At 42.4% G+C, this 18,681-nt stretch overlaps 1 protein-coding gene across 1 annotated transcript in view; it reads left to right on the top strand.

Moving 5' to 3' along the window:
- The window catches only part of LOC139107973 (neurotrimin), a 131,944-nt gene that overhangs the window by 91,455 nt on the left and 21,808 nt on the right, over positions 1 to 18,681 (top strand). The window contains exons 3-4 of the mRNA XM_070665897.1: positions 16,516 to 16,723; positions 17,292 to 17,450. Coding sequence (XP_070521998.1) covers positions 16,516 to 16,723; positions 17,292 to 17,450 — 367 coding nt within the window. The remainder of the gene's footprint in view (positions 1 to 16,515; positions 16,724 to 17,291; positions 17,451 to 18,681) is intronic.

Genomic DNA, 18,681 nt, shown 5'->3' with positions numbered 1-18,681 from the left:
CCCCCGCTTCCTAGATTCCGGCGCGGCACGACCGATGTGTTCCGCACATAAACTCACCTAATCCGATGCGACGATGCGGCAAGCAACCCGCCCGAGTAAATTCCCCCGATTTTATAAGAGTACCGTGAAAATCCTCGCCGACCGTTGAAAGACGTACTCCATCTCGCCGCTGCATCTTTCGGCGCAATCATCACGTCGCGAAACAACGTATCCCCGGCGGGATTGCGAAACAAGTGTGAAATGTAATCTGCGGGCGAGTGGCCACGTGGGATTTTCGTTCGGCGTACTCGATCAAACGGAGAGCGTTTCGCTCCCGGAGTTTCTTCCGAAAAGGCCCCGAAAACACCAAGTTAAATCGTTCCGTTTATCTCGGCACGACGGCCGTTCTCGTTTTCTCAACAAGCGTCGGGAAGAAACGTGATTTCCGCCCCAAACAAGATTATAAAGATTCCGCTAACGCGGGGGTATAGTATCTTTCGAACTAGATCGCTCGCAACAGAAAGGGCTATCGATCAGTTAAAGAGATCCGCTAATGCGAAATAATTCACGACGGCATTTCTCGGCGGAGAAATCTACGTCCGTTGCAAAGCGAGAGAAGCGTTGAAAGCTCCATAAGTTATGTCATGCGACGTACGGCCAGATGTCAGATACAGTACTTTAAAGTCTCTCTCTCTCTCTCTCTCTCTCTCTCTCTCTCTCTCTCTCTCTCTCTCTCTCTCTCCCCTAGCGACTGTAAAGGTTGAACTGCCGGCGTAGCGATTGTGAGAGTGCGGGCATCTGCCCGAGACCGGGTAGCAAGCTTTAAAGCGAATGAGACCGGGAGCGTGACAATATGCAGACAATGGTAATAACGCTGGGCGGCCGTGACTATCTATTGTGTCTTGGTAGCTAGAGTTCTCCTCCCACGAATGAATGCGCCGCCCGTCTTCTGGACGATTACCGAGATCTTCGATGAAATTTACGACGGCAATTTACGGTACGGATTCCCGCGAATCGAAAAACTCGGTTCTGCTAATTGCGGATGTAAACTGAAACTCGTATACGCCAACTGGATAAATATACTACAGCTGGATCAATTTCGCAACACATTAGCGATGCAGCGGGTGCATAGATGGCATACAAACATACAATAGGACCCGATAACTGAGGCGAGCGGTATCAGGTGGCGTAGATATCATCGCCCCCCTCTCCGCCGCCGATCAAAAGCCACACGGTATAATCATTACATCGACCAGCATGATTGCGCCCCCCTTTTTTTCTTTTTTTTTTTTCATTGTGCACTTTCCATACCGCTCGAACGAAATTAGTCGCGGCCGGTGATAGTACAGCAAGAGCGGCGAATAATAGTCGGCAAGTATCGATCGCGCGAAATGTGATTAACCGCTTGATGGCTACCATTATGGGTCTCCGAATTTGCATGAAACTCCAATCAATAATTCAGAAGTTCGATTAAACCGTAATCAGAAGACAATTTTTCATCGCGATGACATCGGCGGTTTCAGCTGACGTGCAAGTGCCAACGTCGACACGCTTAACACGTGCAGGGGCGATAATAATCGTAACACGTTTTACGCGACCGCGGCTACGTAATTATTATCTCCGCCCCGGCGTATCGCGCAAAACAGGCGAGATAAGTCGCGCTTCCCCTGGCACTGGCCCTCCCCCTCCCCCGCGCCGCTCCTAATCGAGAGTCGCGCGAAACGAGACGAGATATATCTCGCGCCCACCCTACGGTACGTAATACCGAGAGCGAACATTGTCGAATCCTTATTGTTGGCGCGGCGGAGTGTAAATGCGGCAATAATCCCGACGTGATATATAATTATGTCTTACGTGGCACGTTATTACAGATAGGCTGTGTGTGACTCTTGCGTCCCGCACACCAACGTATCCGTTTCACCTCTTGAACCCACCCTCTCACGATCTCCCTCTCTCTCTCTCTCTCTCTCTCTCTCTCTCTCTCTCTCTCTGTTTCTCGATTCTCTCTGGAGGCCGTTATCTTCTCCTCCCGGTGCATCTGCCCGACTACCAGGTAATACGAGCCTCATATGTAAATCCCATTCTGATTAACATTCACGTGTACCAACACGCAGAGAGCCCTACATCACACACCGGGGCCAAACCCTCCCTGCCCGTCCCCTTCTGCTCGCCACTTACTCATAACTGCCTCGTGACGCGGACAAGCCTCCCGCGCGAGCGAGCGAACTTGTTTGCGACGAAATTTAACCGGCCAACATAATACGTGACGCAAAATTACATTAGGGTATTACGTGACGTGGCGCTGTCTTGACATATTAAAATAAATTATTCTTACGTCACGGCCGGGTGTCGGTGAGCTGGCAGGTGGCTCCTTCGACTTTCCGACGGTATATCTAACTAAGCCGGGCCGCTAAGATTGCAACAGCAACGTCATTTTGCGCCGAAAATTAAATCGGAATTTTGTTAATCTTATCTTTCATTATAGAACTAAAATCTGTTATTCTCAAGATCATCCGGATCTTAGCCTGTAGCTTTTTCATTTCGGTGCACGGTTATTTTTTAGTGCATTACTACCTCAAGAAATAAAAAAAAAAATAATAATTTACTGCGATTTCGCTCGATTGAGAATAACGCAATATTTTTAAATAAATTTTTTCCCTCCCGAATGAGATATGTCACTCATTTTGAACACTTAGAGGAGGAAAATGAGAGAATAACGACCGATTTTATTTTGCTTTCGGCGACGTATGATGGAACGATAAGGCGGGGTCTGCCTCCGTGCAGTAAACTTTCGCCGCTTAGTGTCGTTTAAAGCGCCGCAAATCTTCGCCAGGCTGCCCGTTTAAGGCTCCTCTGTGTTGTCGAATTATAATCCAAGAATAGAGTTACTTTGGTAACACAAGTTACAGGCGCTCCAGGGGATTTGACGGCTAAACTTGGAACACGCCGACTGGAACGCGAGGACGTTTTAATTGTGTCACGTATTTCGTGCGTTTCGATTGCCGCTTTCCGTAATTTTTATTATTTTGTCAATTTCAATTACTATTATTATTATTACCAATCAGCGTCGCGGAAAAGAGACAACGATATTTCAAGATAAGAAACAGCGATAAAAGCGACTCTATTCTTGGCACCAATTTTTTTAAATAAGATACTCCGGAAACTTGTTCGTTTCTTCTTTTTTTTTTTTTTTTTCTAAGTGAATATTTTTTCATTAGCGGATAAAGAACGTTTTATCTCCTCGCCGTTCGCTTAAAGCCAGAGTAACTGTCTGACACCGTGCTATACGTAGTTATCTCGAGATAAACGTTAAAACGCGTTGCTTAAGAGAGAGAATTTCTAACACTTTCTGTGATATCCAAGAAGATGTTACACGCGTACGGAGTACTTTGGCCGGCCATTTTGCTAGTTTCCTTCACGGTTGCCTCAAATTAAACTGAAAGCACGGAGCTTCAGTGTGATGCTTACGAGTGGTCGAAGTGCAATTTAAGCTCGAAGAAACTTAAGCTTTAAGGAATGGGCAACGCAACTGGTAAGAGTCTTACGCTCTTCGTGAGCTCTAAGCATGCAGTAAAGAAAGACAAATCCGATTATAGTAGCTATTACGAACATTAAGAACTAATCCAGCACATGCTAATTATGTATTATAAAATATTCGGGGAACCGTGAAAAATTAAGTAGACGTATTAAATCATGTAAACGCGAGAGTAAGAATTATCTCACATAAATAATATATATTTTTGTGCAATAGCGCATTAATAAAAAAAAACAATTTTATTGTAAATTCGCTAATGAGTATTCGATTACGAGTACATTAATGAAAATATTTCTCAAACTCTGCGTAAACGCTTTTCAAAAAGTATTTTAATTTTAAAACGTAGATTTAAAAAATTATTCATATAAACGTGTATATTTGCAAAAAAAAAAAAAAAAATATATATATAGTAATCACGACGCGATTACGCGTAATTGGGTTCAATTTCATTCTATCTGTTCATTCCGCATAATGAAATCGCCCGTGATGAAAATCGTTTCCTTCCTCAGGGAGCATTTAAGCATCCACGAAGGGAAATGTCGCTATATATTAAGAAGGAAATGAAAGGACCTAGATTGAATCATCCGTTCCTTAGACCGATCGGATGCCGCGATGCAAGGGTGAATTATGGTGGGAGATACCGCTTAAATGGTTATTAGAGCGTAAGATAAACCATGTCGGATTTACATATAGAATTTGCATACAGAATTTGCAATTAGTAAAAACGGTCGCTTCATTAATAATAAAATAAGACAGGCGTGAAAGCGGGATGTGAAGAGTAAGGGTGTCGCAGCGTAACGCTACACCTTCGCGAATTAGCGGATCGCCGAGGCCCCGGGAAACCTTTAGGATCTTTCGAGGCAGCTCGTTGAATCCATTATCAGGTAGGCACGAACAATACCGCGCACATACGTTTTCTTATATTACGCGGTATATTTCTCTGCGGTGGTACATGTGCAATATTTGCTCCGGACGATAACATAGTCGGTTATTATTTAACAGGCTGGGGCAATGTATCGCGCATTTTGACACCCTGCCGCCCAGTTTTTGTGAAATACGGCTGTAAGATCCGCGTGGCGCCGGTTTTCCGTGTTACCCCGCGCGGGGGGGTTTTTTTTTTTCTCTCTCTCTCTCTCTTCCCCATCCCCGCGGAACTTCGCCGCCGTAGCGACAATATTCGGCACAGCTTCACGCGATTATACACTTTAATGCGAAATTTACCTGGTAATATTTATCGCGTTACGTCATAAAGTACACTGATAACGTGCGCTTGACGGTGACAAAAACTGGAAAAAAATAGAAAAAAAATAAAGCGCGCAGAGATCACGTTAACGTTGCAAGACAGGTCGCGCTGATCGCATTTGCATTTTTAGTAATTAACCGTTCTTAAAAATGATAGCCGTCCCACGAAACTTCTTACTCGAGTTACTTGCGAAATATTCGGGCCACCTCGCCCGAGGCGGGAAAATTTAATTATCTGATAGTCAACCGATCTATCTCTCTGTCCCTCGAGAAAATATATGGTGCCTCCACAGCTCTCTGTGCGGCTGAATTCGGACCGGAAGTACTCCTACCGTACTCCTCTACGTGGAAATAGGAAAAATTTTTATTTCACCTTTTCGCTCCACGGATAGATTATCTATACGTAATTGAGTGTCGAGACATATTACATTATCGAGCGCTGAATACTGGCACGCACACATATACATATATAGGTATAAAAAGACATTATTATAAATTAAACGCAGCGAACTGTTATATATTTAACATCTGTTTGATAACAGGAAGATTTACGAATGCATGTATATTCTGAGCGTTTTAAACGTGCTTTAATGTAAAAAATAACCCTCCCTTTTATTTTAAATAAAATATGGTTATGCAGAGGTTGCTAAAGGGAATTTGTTCTTTTTATTTATTGGCCGGAAATCGACCCTGTATCGATCTTTCAATGGAAAAATATTCGTCGTTTCCATTTAATTCTTTATAAAAAAAAAAAACTTTCGTTTGATCGCTTCTCTGAAAATATCGCATCCTGATCAGGGGAGTTAGATGGCTCGATATGACTCATACAGGTCGCCCGTGCCGTATGTTGAAATTGGAAAGAGGACTGCCGGAGATATTTCCCATCAATTTGATAAATGGAGCGCATCCGAAAAATTTGTAATTACAATTTATCGCTCGCTTATTTGAATATAATTGTATAATTAATTTCTCAAACTAATTTATTAAGCGTCGTAATTTTTAGCCCCTCCATTCGGAAAATTTCGTAATTCTCGCAAAACAATTTGCACGAAAAGGTTTCAGGGTAAAACAAGAACCGCCTCGGATTTAATTCAGTCTTTATTGAATGAAATGTTAAGCACGGCAACGAGACTAATTTCCGCCACCGTAAATGTCAGAGGCGCAAATGTAAAGTGGTGTCTTACAGGCATTTAGTCCGATGACAACGGGTCTCGAGGAGTAAATAATTACGGCGCGATCACACTTTGCATTTTATTCCCCGAGCTATATCGGGAACGTCGTTTTAAAGCATCGCTGGTTTAACATCGGATTTCCATTTAATCTGCACGGGCACCGAGACTTATTTCTCAAACGTACATCTAATGCAAGCGTAACGGCAAATCAAACGATTAAGTTTCATTGCAGTTAAAGCCGTGCCAGTCGCAAAGGCCGTTCGCTGTTACCGGCGCATCCAACTGAATTCGTTTCATGGTTCTATACGCGGATAAACAGTTAATGAGCCAGCAGCGCGCGCGCGCTACACATTGTCGGGAGTTGATGTATCCGTTTGCCTGCAACTCGCGTGTCTTCCGATTAGCGAAACGACGCCGGATGTATAAATTCCCAGTTGGATGTGCCGTAATAATAGTATTCACGGCAGCGAGACAGCGAGGAGACGAATACCCGCGCGATATACCGCGGTACGCGTTTCACATATGGCACCGTTACGATCGAAGAATATTATCCCCGGGTAAAATTCGTATAAATTAAGCGAGGCTCGCGATTTCGGTGTCTACTAATCTCCCGTCGTTTCCGAAGGCGGGCGTCGTTGAAAATTTACGGGGGCGAGAGAGCGAGATCGCCGAGGTGCGGATCATATGGAATTCGTGATCACCTACGTATCAGTACGTAGATCGAGGAACGGCGAGGATTAGCAAATCGATATACTAAACGGGTTTAACGGGGCGGGAATAATTAGGATGTTGGCACCGAGCCCGACAGCCGAGTTCGCAGAACAGATTCGAACTGAGGTAGGGTCAGTGCTCGTGCCCTACCTATTACACGCGTTGCCACCCATGCCTTCGTGCGGATACGCCGCCGCGTATGTACTAAATATCGAGGCTTAAAGTGCTCGCCGACCGTGCCGAAGAGACTCCCCCGCATATTCCGTCACGCGTGATTAGAATTACCAGCGAAAGGGATTTCGTCCCCGTCACCCGCGAGACGGTGACGAGGATATCTAGTGATATTAAATGTTGGTCGGACTACACCTCGGCGACCTACGGTAGTATTTCAGGAGAGTTAACCGTTGCGATACCGACTCTTGTCGGTCGTTTCTCCCGCAGTCCTCTTGCAATTTTGTTTAACGGCACAGCGATGCAGTTACGCGGTGAAAAGTATTGCCAATATTTGGAGATACATCTAGCACACAGCTGTTCCGTTTTCATTTTTGGTTTTATTTTTTTTATTTGTGTGCTTTTTTTTTTTTCTATCCCTAGACGAGACAAAGTTGCCTTTCGCCATTACAAAATTGGTAGCACGGTCAATTCTGTTTTCATATTGACGCTGTCCAAATATAAATAAATACCAAAAGAGATTTATTTATATTTATTTGAGAAATTGCAAATGTGTGTTTTCAACGGTTTTTACGCTACATTGGAGCACGGGAACGTGGCGAGACGCGATGGAAGATATAAAGTACGACGTGTCGTCAACGAAGCGTCGGAATCAATCGCTGGCGGGTGAGCGATCATAAAATTGTAACATTATAAAATATCTGGATTTATGATTACTGTGATATTCCGTGCAAACGCACGTTTCGTTTGTAGAAAATTCAATAAAAAAAAAAAAAAAGAAAAAAGGGGGAAAAAAGACGGTTTATAAATACTCTGTTGGCACAACAATTCATACCAATTTCGATACGCCACGAATATGTGAACCAACACAGCTGGCACGTTTACGCTGTTAAACAACGCAAGTTAAACAGTTTTAATAGTACTTTGCTGTTGACGCATTTAGTGGGCAAGTTTTCTTTTTTTCTTTTTTTATTTTTTTTTTCAAAGATCGCATTATCTAACAGCGTTATGGTCCAATTAAACGGCACGGCTGCCAGATAAAACATGATACGTACTTCGCGTGTAATCGCGAATATTGCTCCCGGATTGCCTATTACACTTTAAACTGCGTTTTTAAATATACACGATTGGCGTTTTATTAAATGGTACGGCGGGCCCCCGTTTAAATGTCTTCCGCATTTTCCCCGCCCACGTAATATTTCTACATTTGCAATCGGCTGTTAATTAAAGATTTTAGATTTTAGGGAAATTAAAATCTTATTGAGCAGATGTTGAAACAAGTACACTAAATCAAATGTAATTAATTAGTCCGGGATAGTATTTTATAAGACGATCCAACCGTGCTATTCCTTTTGCTCTGACTTATAACTTTGGAGAATATAAATCAATTTGTGTAAGCTTCTGAACGAGAATTGGAGAAGCTCTAAAGAAGATTTATCTCGGCGCAGTCTTGGAAGTAAACAACTGTGATATTGAAGATAGAATAAATTAAGCAGTTCAAGAAACTCTAGGATGTATACACCCGCGACTGGAAGATTTTGAGCCTAAGTACATTTTGAAACTTCCTCTGTTATCGTATCCAGTGACGCATAATCGACACTGCATTTACATAAATGCATCGGGCGAGTGCAGTCAACCGCAATAAATTCAACTCCGCCAGCCTCGCGGCCAAGATTGGATTTTCTTGGGCCGTTATCGCGTCGATTACCTATCGCCTATTTATGCTCTAGGAGAAATTATTAGGCGTTATGGCGTTATAGTTGATCAATTCCCGCACCTCTTCCATCTACTTTATGCGTTTATCGCCGAACAATTTCCGCTCTTAAGTTAACGAAACGCGACAAGCGAACTACGAGAGCTGCCGTAAATTGCATTTAGCGAACCATTTCGCGTCGAAAGAGCAAAAAGAGGAAGAGAAAGGATAAAAAAAAAAAAAAAGAGAAAAAAAGAAAAGTAATACGGAGAACGCTTTCGTTTTTCTCCAGTTCAAAATGAATCCGCGCGAATCCCGATTCCAAGACCGCGGGAATTACTTACCATAAATTATTATCGGAATACGCTGCACAAAAATCTACATACTCTTTCAGATTAACCATTTTATATCTGGCGTTTTGCTTTTTCCCACCGCCGGATAATCGATATATATTGTAATTGAAAACGCGCGGACAAATTTCAACAATTCATTTCGGCTAACGTAGCTTTCGCAAATGTTACAACGGGGGAGACTCGTTTATCGAGTTACTTAGAAAAGTCCCGGCGTAAAATTGCCGGGATAATTAGCGAAACTGATGTATAAAGATATCTCGCGAGCATCGCGGGCCGAGGTCGACACGCTAACGTTCTAGATTCTGTACCAAAATATCGACGGTAATATCTCCTCGAACGACTATGCAGGCATCAAGATGTCTATCGATCCGACGTGAAATGTTACGTTATTATTTTTTTGGGGACGCGCCAGCCGAACGTGGAGTTCTGTGGAAATAATGAAAATTCATCCGCAGAAATTTTATTTCCGGATCAATTGCAACGGTGTGTTCTCGTTTAATTTTCTTTTTGTTGTCAGCCTCTCTGCCCGGCCGAATACCAAATACGTTGATATGTTAACAGAATTTATTTTACGTGTAAAAATGCGTGATATTCGATTCGCGTCTGATAAAATTCGCTTTTACACACGGCGGATTACAACAACGGGAATATGCGGCGCAATCGAAAATAGCAGTGAAATTGTCGGGGGCGCAATGTACTGTCGCCTTTGTCGCGTTTATAGTTTCAATATCTATTTAATACGCCGAAGGTATATGAGATGTGCTTTAATTGTCCGGCTTGCTAAAGCTTACGCGAAGCGCGTTTTAGAAAGCAATCAAATTTTACGACCACTCCCACCACCAGCCTCCGCAATTTATTTTATGGAAGCGATCTCCTTGCGGCGCAAGTTTTATACGCCTCGCCTCTGGATCACTTATTGTATATCGAAAATAAAAATTTATTGGGGCAATGGCGTACACGTACAAAGTACCAGATGTCGAACAAGCGCAATGAAGCCCGGAGTCATTGAGATACAGCACCATATCTGCGTTTGTCTCGTTTCTGTTAGACCGTGATCACGGTAAATGAAATACAGCTATTTGTTAAGTATCGAGTCGCCGAGGAGTGCTGTCCGTGGCGCCCTTCAGGACTCGGTACTTAATTCGTTTCCTCGCACTTCACTTCTTCCATTTTAATGCTCTCGGAGTTTCGAGAATCCAGTTACGTGCAAAGTTACAATACCTGTGTTACTTTGTCGAACAGAAGGAGACGAAAAAAATAAAAAAAGAGAGAGAGAAAGAAAGAGAGAGAGAGAAAAAAAAAGTAAGAGAAGGGGGAGAAATAAATGCAAAAAGATTTTCAAGCGATGAAAGAAATGCCGGTCCTCCTCCCCTTCTATTAATCGTTAATACGACGGAGTACGGAGAATTCTTTTTTCCGCGCCAATACTTTTTCACTCACGCGAGGGTTCTTCGGCTTTCATCTCGCTACAATTTTTTTTTCCTGCTCCATCAGCCGCCACCGTACAGCGATGCGCTTTTACGTCGCGGCAATTCATCCTTACCTCCACTAACGCGACCGAGCGAGACTGAGCGTCTCTCGTGTGCTACAGGCGAGTATCATTTCCGCAAAAAAGTAACTCGAAAATGAAAAATCGAGTGTCGGCGAGCTGACGTGTTATTTTTCCGAGAGTGGACGGTATGTGCGAAATGTGTCAGAAATACAATACTGGAACGCTAATTATATAGCGCGACGTGTGACACGCGATAAAGGATCGTAACTTAAGGCACGTGAAGAAGCGACTTAACATAAGAAAATGAATCTCATTAGCATTGTCGTGCTCTTTACTGTCTCCCAGAGCAAAAAAAATTATGAGAGAAATACGTAAGCGAACGGTGTACTTAAAATTGCATGGATAATTTTCTTCCGAGGAATTATTTAAAATTAAATACGTGAAATCAAATCAAACTTTGCGATCAAGCGACACACGATCTCCTCTCAAGCGTAAGAAAATGTACGAAAAGTTTATTAAAGAAATATTGAAGTAATTGAGCGACGAATAATAAAAAAGCGCAGTGCAAACGTACCGTTTTATTTTTTTTTTTAATATTTTTTTTTACCGTTACCGTTTAAATTAGAATGCTTTAAGCGAGAGCGATTGTTTGACAAACTGGAACCTGGTTGAGATCGGAGGAACCATATAAGTGACGAAAAGTCTTTAGCTCGGAGCCGAGCCAGAGGCCAATGCAAAGAAGCGTCGCTCACAGGTCACGGTGGGTTTCAAACGAATGACTTTTAATTAGAGGAGAACAAGACTTTACAAAACGTGACATAGCACTTCGTGCCCGGCGGTGCTTCAGCTCTCAAATGTGTAACGCGACGCCCGTGGCATTTTTCCCCTGCTCGCGCCAATTTGCAGTACGCGACCGTCGCCGTGCGCGTATTCGCTTACGCACACACGTAAAATAAAATAATAAAAAAAATATAAAAAAGAAAAAAAAAGAAGAAAGAAAAAAAATGGGGTAGCGGCCATTCTCTTCAATATATTTCCGCGATACTTGCGGGTGATGCCATGTATTCCACGTAGCCGTCATAACCGACGTAACGTACGGGTATATATAATAAAAGCCAGCCCGAACGATCTCCTTCGAGGCACTCCGCCTAGAAGTAGACGTAATCCACTTTAAAAGTACGGCAGGCGGGAGATAGCGTGGCGCATTTCACCCGCGTGGTCGCCAACAACGTTTACACGTTCGTCAAGAGAGAGAGAGAAAAAAATCACATATTTCGCACGTGACAGATACATTTTCGCGACGGAGCGATTTGCACGCGTTCTAACATCCGGCTTTTATTTCCGCAAGTAGCGAGACGTCTTCGCGTCGACGGGCATGTAAATAACGTCGCGCATCGTGCCCGATGAAATTAATCGCTCGACTGCGTCGGTGCCTCGAGGCTTGGGAAGCAATCAATCGATTAGCAGTAGCACCGTCACCGGACGATGAACAAATTTGCATTCTGTCGCCGTCAACGCGGCTCGGAAACCGAAAGAACGGCCGGATGAATCGGGAGGGTAAAAAAAAAAAAAGAGATAAAACACGCTGAAATATTTAAGGCGTAGTCACCTTGTTAGCGCCAACCGGTGCGGGAGAGGACGTGATTTGAGGGTGAGTGATTGACAGCGTTTGCAGTTTGCACATTAGGGAACGAAAGTGGCGGCGGGACGGAACGGCGGAAGCGGAAGATAATGGAACGCTGTTCGCTTTACGGTGATGTCATAAATCGGGAACGTAGCAAGCGCGTTCGTCCCATGTAAATCACATTTTATACGCTAAACTAGAATTATATACATCGCGGCGACATACATGTACTTACGCGCTTGTTAGTCTACACGTGCACGTATACAGCAAAATTCTTTTTCATTAAAACTCGTTGGGTTTTCTATTTTTTTTCTTTTTTTTTCTTTTTATTTATTTCTTTTTTTCTTTTCGTACGCGCGAAGATTTGTTTTTATATCGAGCTCAATGTTCTGTTTTGCAGAGATACCATATAAATCTGTCAGGGCAGATCAGCCGAAAATCATATATAACGTTCTTCCACGTGAAAGAAGATAAATATCGATCGAAAAACAGAGAAACCCTTCCGTGTTATTGAATAATCCGTACGGTCGTAAAATATGATCCCTACGTATGGACGGAGTGTGCTCAAGGAATCGGGAAAAGCTCGGTCGACGTGCCCGTCAAGCCCGACGAAGGGGAAAGACGCATATTTGGCACGCGGTTTCCATTTTGTGCGGTCCTGTGATCGTATAGAGCCGCGGACGCTAAACCGCCATAGCCACGCCGTGGACAATGAATTTCAGACGCTCCGTTGACGCACTGCACGAGCATTTCATGGCTGACTATGCCCGGACGTGAGACATATTGCCGTTCTCGACCGGTGGATTTCAATGCAGATTTTATGTTCGCGCGGTGAACACGCATCAGCGATTTTCGAAAAGCGCGTCAGATATCGGTCAGCCAAGCTCGGCGAACGAGTTTTGTCGCGGAGAGGAAGAGAGACGTATGACGAGAGACAGAAAAAAAAAAGAAAAAAAAAAGAAAGAAAAGTAAAATATATATTTAAAATTCAGGATTAAAAGTTTAAATATTAAAAAATGTAAATGCATTTGCAACTTTTATACTACAAATACAAAATGCGCCAACGTCATTGGCCATTGATTTTGCACCAAATATGCCTGAACGCGTTAAACTTATTTCTTTCTAAGTGCGATATTCTAAAAAGTACAAATAAAAAGCCCCTTAATTAAAAGAAAAAAAAAGAACCCATTTATCAAAATATTCTTGAAGAAGTATTCTAATTAAAAGGTTGAAGCAGCAAAACCAATTAAAATCATTATAAATTTCTGTGTAAATAAAGTTAACGTGTTTTCGGTATATTTTATATAAATTAATTGGTCACCAAAAGCAGACAAAATGAAACGTTTCTGCGGGTTTATTCTAACAAAGTGCATATATCCTTTTTTTTTTCTTTTTTTTTTTAAGAAACTTAATTTTTTACTATTATAATTTTAGTGTATATGGAGAAATTTACAAACGCGCCGACTGCAAACGGAATAAAGGCAGAGCTGCATTTAAACGGCTGGGAGAGAAATATCCGTGAGAGAAAGTGTGTTCCTTTGTTCACGTGGTAACGCACGTTAATCGCCCGCGTGACGATTGCGAGACGGACCGTTAACGCAAAGCATGAGTACACGGACACACAGTCGCTTGATTAAATACGGCGAACGTGCGGCTATTGTTCTCTGCCCGCAAATGCAACTCGCAGCGTCTCGCAAGTTACAAAGGCGCGCGCAAACGTCAACCGTTTCGATTAACCCTTCAACGCATGCGAGAAGATGTGCGAAACGCTACGGTCTCGACGTTGGCAGTAATGATTTTCCGATTTGTCCCGTGGGAACATCAATAAACTGTCGCCATTAATCTCTTTCTTATAAATTTGGTTGAAGCATATCCATCGCAATTATTTTCTCAACGGCAAAAAGTACGCGGAACTCTCGAGGACTTGATTCAGTCATTAGTGGAAGCTATCGTTTGTTCTTAATGGCAAATAACTTAACGTCAACTTGATATTCAAGTCCATCGTTTTAACTCCAATTTCGACAATGTACACTTCAAAAGAATTTTTTTTTATTTTTTTTTTAGCGCGGAATATGAAAACGGAAATTGCACGTTTTGTACAAAATAAATTCGACTATTCAAAAATAACTTTTCAGTTCTGTATTAATTTTTCTCAAAAGTCTACTTTGCGTATATCCGGCGATACGGCGTAGAAGCACGATAATTTCATGTACTTTACTTTTACATTACAATCTACGTGATATATCAAGCGGATTATGGAAACAAAAATTTTTAAGTACGTACCGGACCGCGGAATAATTTCTCCCGAAATGAATTAGGAAATATTAAACTACGCCAACGAAATCGAGCAAAGTCGCGATAATCCAATTCGCGGGGTGCGGAAGGAAAAAAAAACGAAAGCGTCGTAATGGCGAAATAGAAAAATATCAGGTAACGACGTAACAAAGCGCAAGGTTTCGAAGAAAGATTAAAGACAGGATTTTGTAAGTAGACTCGAGAATTTGCTGCTAGTCTGTCGGGGACGATGAGGCTTTTCGAAAGGGGGGGCCGGCGGCTTTGTCGGACGAATTCTTGCGGTTTCGACGCAATTACCTTGACTGAACGTTAACGACTGTTCGTAAATCAGAATGGGGTTAAACAGAAGTTACACTATCGACAGTGAGCACGATGGAAACCATCACTCGAACGAAGATTAAATTCCATTTTCGCCAACGAGATATATATTAAACATAAATTTATAAACGCGTAAAATTGTGTTTCCCTGCTTCATTTCGACGGAGAGGGTGCTATTATTCTACGGGTGGTTTTTCTTGCGCTCTTATAGGAAATTTATTGCTCTTCTATCAAACATTCTATCGAACGTTGTTTTGTTCCTCTCTATACCCTTCTCGAGCAGCTGACATAAATTTTGATCGGTGGCAAGCTGCCAAGGGTAAGTTCAAAGATTGTACGATATACTTATACAATACTTGGATATTTTATCTCAACTTGGTTGTTACATCGGCTAAGTTATATGATTTTTCTAACTTTATAATATATGCTATCAAAAATTTTTATGGGGTGCTTTCTTTTTCTAAATCACCATTTACGAAAGCAATGTTTACGAAGCTGCGTAAATTTATTCAGATTATTTGTTTCAAAGTCGTTTAAAGATGCCTCTAAGAACGTCTTAAAACATGTTAAGAAGACTATTAAAATACGCCCGACGATATCTCGTTTCTATAAATAAGGTTTTCACGTGTGTCCATTTCTTTAATTTTTCGATTATCTTAATTATCACCGCGTTTTCCCGTTTTATCTCAAACTATTTTCTATTCTATTTCTATTCAAAAGAAATATATTTCAAATCTTGCGATAATATTTTCAAAAAATTACGTCGGGTGTTAAGCCTGTTTTTTTTATATTAAATTTCACGTTTGCCCGTCCTTTTAATTATTCGGTTAAAGAAGACTTTACCAAAATATACCTAATATAGATACGTCGAAACTTTTTAAAATATCACATTTAATAACTTCGCACTAATGTACAAAGTTTCGAAACGACGTTAAGCAACTTTAAAACATATCAAAGCGTTTTCTGAATACAAAATGCCCCTCTGAAACAGAATCAGACGTCATTTAGATAAATGAAGACAACGGAGCGAATCGTCTTTGTACACAAGACAATTCAAGTCTCATGCAAAATGCAACGTGCAATTCTAGATTGACAAAGTGCTCGATGGTAGGACTCATCTGATGGAAACTCGTCGGATTTGAGGATCCAATGATGCCTCGTCATTAAAGTCATTACGTCATCTATCAATAGATAGCTCCTAAGCCTTGCTAGGTCCGCAATTCAATGCCAACAAAGCCGCATTTACCGATTGTAGTACGCCTCACAATAACCGGCTATGCAGAAACGTTTCAATGGTAACAATGTCCGACTATGGTTTGCGGATAGGGTTGCCGATTTGCACATTACCGCATTACTTGACCTCAAAGTTGTTTTATTCCGTTACAATATATGTCATTTTTATTCTCACGTATATTAAAATAATAACGTCTTTACAATTTCTGATTCGTTTCCAATTCCCGACGTGTGTAGTTTTGTCGTATCGCGCGATGAAACAATGAAATCGTTTCTGTTATTTTTTTTTCTCTCTCTTTCTCTCTCGTTCACGCAATTGTTTTATAAATGGCACGTTTAGATATATCGCAAAGTGAAAAACGTTGTATCGTATTAAGAGCGAAATCGTAACGAGGTTAATCTGTATTTCTGGCAAATACTAAGAAGTATACTTAATTATAATTTCGTCACTCGGCTTATGGCACTTTCGCGCTCAGCGGCGGCGGATGAGCTTGCGCGACGGTAGCAAAATCGCGGATCAGTTTTTACAATAGGAAAGATTTTCAGCATCAGAAATTTCTAATTGCCCCGTAGCGTAACGGATTACACGCGTTTTCGCGGTGTCACATGACACCGGTTCGCCGGCCGGGAAAACAAAAGACCGGAGTGATGGATGGGTTCCAGACGATTGAACCGGCGTACCGGCTTTCTGTTTCAGGTGGCATGGCTGCGGGTGGACACGCAAACCATCCTGACGATAGCCAATCACGTGATAACGAAGAATCACAGAATCGGCGTCACGCACAGCGAGCACAAAACGTGGCTGCTGCATATACGTGATGTCCGCGAGAGCGACCGAGGGAACTACATGTGCCAGATAAACACTGACCCGATGAAGAGTCAGATTGGCTATTTGGAGGTTGTAGGTTCGTCCATTGTACCTCACGCGTCGAATTAATATCACGGTCGAAATCCCGAGGCCGTGTGTTTCAATAAAAATGAGAGAAACAGAGATAGAAAGAGAAAGAGAGAGAGAGAGAGAAAGAAAAAAAAAAAAAGAAAATCTTTGTTCTGGCAAAATTCGCATTCGTTTCGAAGGTTGAGTTTGGCTACAGTAGAACATGGCCCACTGGTGAAACCAAGTTCGCTTTTGGGCTCGGCCCGTGGCGTCGCTTTGAGTCTGTATACGTTACATACAAGCACGTTGTAGAGAGAGTACCTTTAAACCGCCGAACGGTAACGCGTATCGAAAATTGCTTCGCGGTATTTCGCGAAATGGAAACTGCCGGCCCAGGTGTACCCTCGCCGTCGATTCTCTCCCTCTTTCTTTTCGAGCGCTGTGTTCTTGCGCGTCTTTCGTGTTCTTTTTTTTTTTATTTTTTTTATGATATCCCGAGGTATTTCTGTTTTTGTAATTTTTATAAAACGGCACGATACGCGAGCTGTCCGCGCGAACGCGTGTAAAAGACTCTGATGAGAATTTTCATTCGACAGTGCCGCCGGATATTTTGGATTATCCTACGAGTACGGATATGGTGGTAAGAGAAGGTAGCAACGTTTCGTTGCGTTGCGAAGCAACAGGGTCACCGACGCCAAACATCACCTGGAGGAGGGAAGACGGCGAGTTGATTATTCTCGGAAACAGTCAAGAAGGTAAACTCGCAAGACTGTCTTATATGCACGAAGAAAGCTTAGTTCCCTAAAATAGCTTAGTGACGTTATCTCTGAAATCTTCTGTAGCCGAATACCTGCATAGAGCACTCGTTTGTTACGTTCTCCTAATGTATATTCACACATACAACCCGCGATCGCGTTGCTCCGAAAATTTGCATAATCATATTTCTTTCCCGAAATTCAATTTTTTTTTTACATTAAAAAGAGATATGACAGATAATAGTAATCTCGCGGATCAATAACTTGCTAACCGTCCCACCGATCGTTCGCGATATTCGTCAAATTCGCCGGCGCGAACAGACCCATTTTCCATAATTCGCTGCGCGTCAGGTGGCACGAAAATTCTCGGCCATTTCGACATCGACGTACTTATTTTATTCGCATCGCTCATCTTGAAAATTGTCGCGGGGAAGGCGGCCCCGCGCTCGCACGCGCGCAGCTGAAATCCCAGATTCACTCAACGCGGGAACGACGATTTATCATTCCGCCTCTCGGACTTTATTCAACCGACTACGTTGCGTGATGCAATTGCATTCGAAGCTGCCGATGCGACCGTGTCGGTGACGTCAAAGTGAAATATGCGTTTCAGCTCTTACGCGTCTCGCACAATAACGCCAAGGAAAATCGACCGTCCTCGTTCGCACCTGTTCGTACAGCAGTGACTTTATTCCGCGAGTACAATAACAATTTATCACCCTTTTGTCTTTCAAACTTATTGAGCCGTTCCCGCCTTTCCGTACAGTTTCGTTAAATATTTGCTCCCCTTTGTGTGCATTTTATGCACCTATCCCCTCCCCCCCCCCTGCGCGAGGGAGCCCGCGATAATTTATACGGATGGGCGACGATTCTTTTGGTCCGCACTTTTTTACAGTTTGACCTTGTTTCGCGCGGAGATGAATACGCCCGTTTTAGCAACGTCGTTTATTTTTTAAAGTAACGCCCGGCCCGTGGAGTTCATGCACTAATATTAATCGCCGCCCGCTGTAAATATACGTACAACGCGTGCAATTTAATTTGTGTAACGTGCGCGATAAAATAATAAGATCGATTTTATTTTATAATAATCTTTTAAATTTTAACCCGAACAAATGTTTACCCCGTACGCTCGACGCCGAAAACATTGAATTAATTAAAGGTAATCCTTGTCACAACTATGATTGTTTAAAAGTAAAATTAGCCTCGTTATTTAATCACCGAATTATATTATCGT

The sequence above is a fragment of the Cardiocondyla obscurior genome, linkage group LG14, assembly GCF_019399895.1.
Source record: "Cardiocondyla obscurior isolate alpha-2009 linkage group LG14, Cobs3.1, whole genome shotgun sequence".
NCBI lineage: Eukaryota > Metazoa > Arthropoda > Insecta > Hymenoptera > Formicidae > Cardiocondyla > Cardiocondyla obscurior.
Note: the sequence above shows the minus strand (reverse complement) of the source record. Positions and strands in the feature narration are given on the sequence as shown.